Here is a 3,717-nt window from a genome sequence, read left to right as displayed (position 1 = left end):
AAATTCAAGATGGACGCCGTTCCAATATAGCGGACTAGGTACATATTTTTCCACAACCACCACAATATCAAAAAACCGTTTAACTTAACCCTTAACCAGGCTATGGGTTGAGGTCCCCCCACATCGATTTTAGTATGTTTTTCCCAGGTTTTGGTAAATTATTTACCGCAATCTGTCAAAAACGCAAAAATAGAAATATTTTCTATGGTCACATAACAAAATTTGCTTGAATCGAAACGCAAATGTCACTTTTACGGCCATTTTTTTCTTTGGTCGTCCGCTCAACTGTTGTTTCTGTGAAAAGTGCGGTGAATTTTAATCGTAATGGCGGATCGAAGAAAGGTAAGTCGTACAATTTTTTTATATGCTGTAGAATTTGAGTTTTTCTAGTGATATGTGCATAAATTATACGTAAGCACTTGAAAAATATCATGATATAACGAAATAAAAAATGTGGGGAACCATATAACCTTTGCCTGTGAAGGAGGTGCACATTGTGGGAATTATATGCCCATTGCCTGGTGAATTATAATCTTTATTTTGTGCTAACTTTTTGCCGCGGGTTTTCTTTTTTATTTATTCGCTCTACAAATTATGAGGAAATTAGGTTTTGTTTTATCGAAATATAACTTGTGGGTAGTGATAAACGTGATTTGTCATCATCGATTTGTCAGTCAGCATTTACCTACTTTAGTGTATTTTTGTTATACAGGTATTAAAAAGACATCAAATTGAAAATGCGCTTCATGAGATGTTTTCGTCGGAGGACGAAAGTGACGAACATGACAATGATTATACTGATTATGTCCCAAAATCACTGAACGCAAGGTTAAACGATATTCAAGGTATGTCTAATCGACAGTTATTACTATTAGACGGCGATGCACGTCAGTCTTACGAAGAATCACCTAACGAGGAAGTTTCACCTTGTTTTGCACTGTCTGTACCATCGCCTGACTTTCCTGAAGTGCTTGCACCCGCTGTTGATGAAGAAATAGCACCTTATGTTTCATTGTCTGCACCATTGCCTGACTTTCATACTCACCCTGAAATGCTTGCACCCGCTGTTGATGAAGAAATATCCCCTTGTGTTCCAATGTTTGCACCATTGCCTGACTTACCTACTCACCCTGAAATGCTTGCTCCTGCTGTTAACGAAGAAATAGCACCATGCATTACAATGCCCGGACCATCTTCTGGCTTACCAGCTAATATTCCAACTTATGCTGAATTGCAGGCACGGGATAGAACATGGACTACAGATGTTGAAAATTTTGACGAGTTAAATTTCGGCAAGGAAATTGAACCTACTAAATCATATAGCTATCAAAGTCTTCCCATTGAATATTTTAGTAACTTGTTCCCTGATGAGATTTTTGAAATGATCGTCGAATACACAAATAAATACGCGAAGTTGAAACAAAGTAAATTCTGGAGCGACACCCACGTAGACGAAATAAAAGCATTCCTAGCTATAATCATTTTAATGGGAATAAATCCTCAGTCAGATATAGAGCTGTATTGGAGTGCAGATCCTTTTTATAATAACATAGAGATTAGTGGCACAATGACCTGCAAGAGATTCAAAAAAATTTTAGAAAATTTACATGTTTGCGACATTACAGCTCACTTGCCCCGGGATCACAAAGACCACGACAAATTGCAAAAAGTAAGACCATTACTAGATTATCTCAACAGGACTTATCAAGAAAATGCCACCAACTCGGAATCTCAATCAGTGGATGAAAGTATGATTAAATTTAAAGGGCGTGATAGTAAGAAGCAGTACATGCCAGCCAAACCCATCAAAAGAGGTTTTAAGGCATGGTGTCGTTGTGATTCTAAAACTGGTTATCTATATCAGTGTGATATTTATACAGGCAAAGACCAAACACTCAATGAGGAAGGATTAGGTTACAGAGTTGTAATGAAACTTGGAGGAAATTTACCACGAAACACACATTTGGTTTTCGACAACTTTTTCTCCTCCTTGGCTCTCATGGAAGCTCTTCATCATAGAGGTATTTTAGCAACAGGGACAGTGCGAATGAATCGCAAAGGCCTTCCTAAAGAGCTGTGTCCACCAAAACCTAAAACACCTGAAGAGCGAAGACTGGCTAAAGAGAATAAATTGGATCCGGGCGAATTCACATACCGTTTCAGTCACCCTTGTGCTGTGATCAAATGGCATGACACTAAAGAAGTTTTTGTCCTTACAACTGCAGTTAACCCAACCAAAGTGGAAGTGATCCAGAGAACTCAAAAGAACGGGCAAAAGAAAGACATGTATTGTCCCTCTGCAATCGCAGAATATACAAGGAGTATGGGAGGTGTGGACCACTTTGACCACTATCGAAGCTCATACTCTATTGGCCGTAGGTCAAAAAAATCCTGGTTTCGGATATTTTGGTTCTTGTTTGAGAGTGGCATTATAAACGCCTACATTTTATACAAATACAAAAATCCAAATCGTAACAACATACACCGTGATTTCAGATTACGCTTAGCTAGAAGTTTGAAATCGGCACATATCTCAAACATAAAACAAAATCCGGTGGTATACAAAAACAAAAAAGGAGGTGTTTTTGGGGTACCAGACGAAATAAGATTGGCGCAAAAAGGAAGTCATTTTTTATCATTGTCTACGTACAAACGATGCAGGTTTTGTAGCACCAGAAAACAGGATAAGCGGTCAAAATACGAATGCGAAATTTGTAAAGTAACATTGTGTGTTACCCCCTGCATGAAACTGTACCACCAAAGTCAAAATGTAGCAGATGAATAAAACCTTTTTTGTCAATTCTCAATATTTTTTTATTACTGAAATAAAGAATAAGTGTCTAGATGTCATATTTTATTTGTACATTGTATTTTTCTTTCCTAAGTTCTAAAACATGATGTTCAACATTTTAGGCGATAATTTGGAATGGGAAAATCCACAGCATATTGTTTATTTTTTTATTTATTAGACCGCATTGTAAACGACTTTATATAAGAACATGAAAATGACAAACATACTTGTTTATATATATATAAATATAAAAGTTACGTCTAGACAGGCAATGGGATTATGTATTCCCACATGCGTTTTTTCAATTTTCAGCTAAATTTCTAAATATAATCGATAAAATCGCATACTACAGGTTACTACTCATATAAATCTACAAAAAGATCACTATTACTGCAGTATTTGTACGAGGCCTGGTAAAGGGTTAAAAGTTTTTTAAATGAATTTATTTAAAATTATATTTCCATGAATAGCTACTACCGCTTCGCTCCATTTCGACTTGACGTTGATTTCTGGGATATTCTGTCTAATAATTATGTCATCAATGAAATTCGTATTTTTTTTCGTTTCAAGGACCAAAAATCCAGAAGCGCCACGAAACTTAACCAAAGTTTTTAACCAAAATAATTGGCATATGTAAAATCATGTATAAATATTATAAATGTATGATAGTTGCTTTAATACTGGATTGTAATAGGACTAATAAAGTCTCCAGTACACAGCCTTACTCGTTGTAGAATTATTTAATTATATTATATTATAATTATGTTATAATAATATTATAAAAATATTTAAAGCTTTTAGGTCTATATCCAATCATTCTTTTTAGTCGTTTGAATTTTTGACAGCACACTTTTTGGATTAAAACTAATTAGACCATGAAAGTCGTGTAATTTATTTTGTGTTTTATGTAAAATGTAATAATGTAA

General features: G+C 35.3%; 1 protein-coding gene across 2 annotated transcripts; it reads left to right on the top strand.

The window, feature by feature from the left end:
• The first annotated feature begins 280 nt into the window (after positions 1–280).
• On the top strand, positions 281–2,856 carry LOC137921522 (piggyBac transposable element-derived protein 4-like). 2 transcript variants are annotated; one of them, XM_068764311.1, is made up of 3 exons: positions 281–342; positions 713–2,330; positions 2,497–2,557. In XM_068764311.1, the coding sequence occupies exons 1-3, from the start codon at positions 325–327 to the stop codon at positions 2,505–2,507; spliced, it is 1,647 nt and encodes a 548-aa protein (XP_068620412.1). In that variant the 5' UTR covers positions 281–324; the 3' UTR covers positions 2,508–2,557. The 2 variants fall into 2 exon arrangements, with proteins under 2 accessions (XP_068620412.1, XP_068620411.1); XM_068764310.1 differs by having other exon boundaries at positions 713–2,856.
• Positions 2,857–3,717: the final 861 nt, after the last annotated feature.

The sequence above is a fragment of the Battus philenor genome, unplaced genomic scaffold, assembly GCF_028537555.1.
Source record: "Battus philenor isolate CCGP_79_NKW_IND1 unplaced genomic scaffold, ilBatPhil1.0.hap1 SCAF_19, whole genome shotgun sequence".
NCBI classification, from domain to species: Eukaryota; Metazoa; Arthropoda; class Insecta; order Lepidoptera; family Papilionidae; genus Battus; species Battus philenor.
This window is presented reverse-complemented; position numbering and strand designations above follow the sequence as displayed.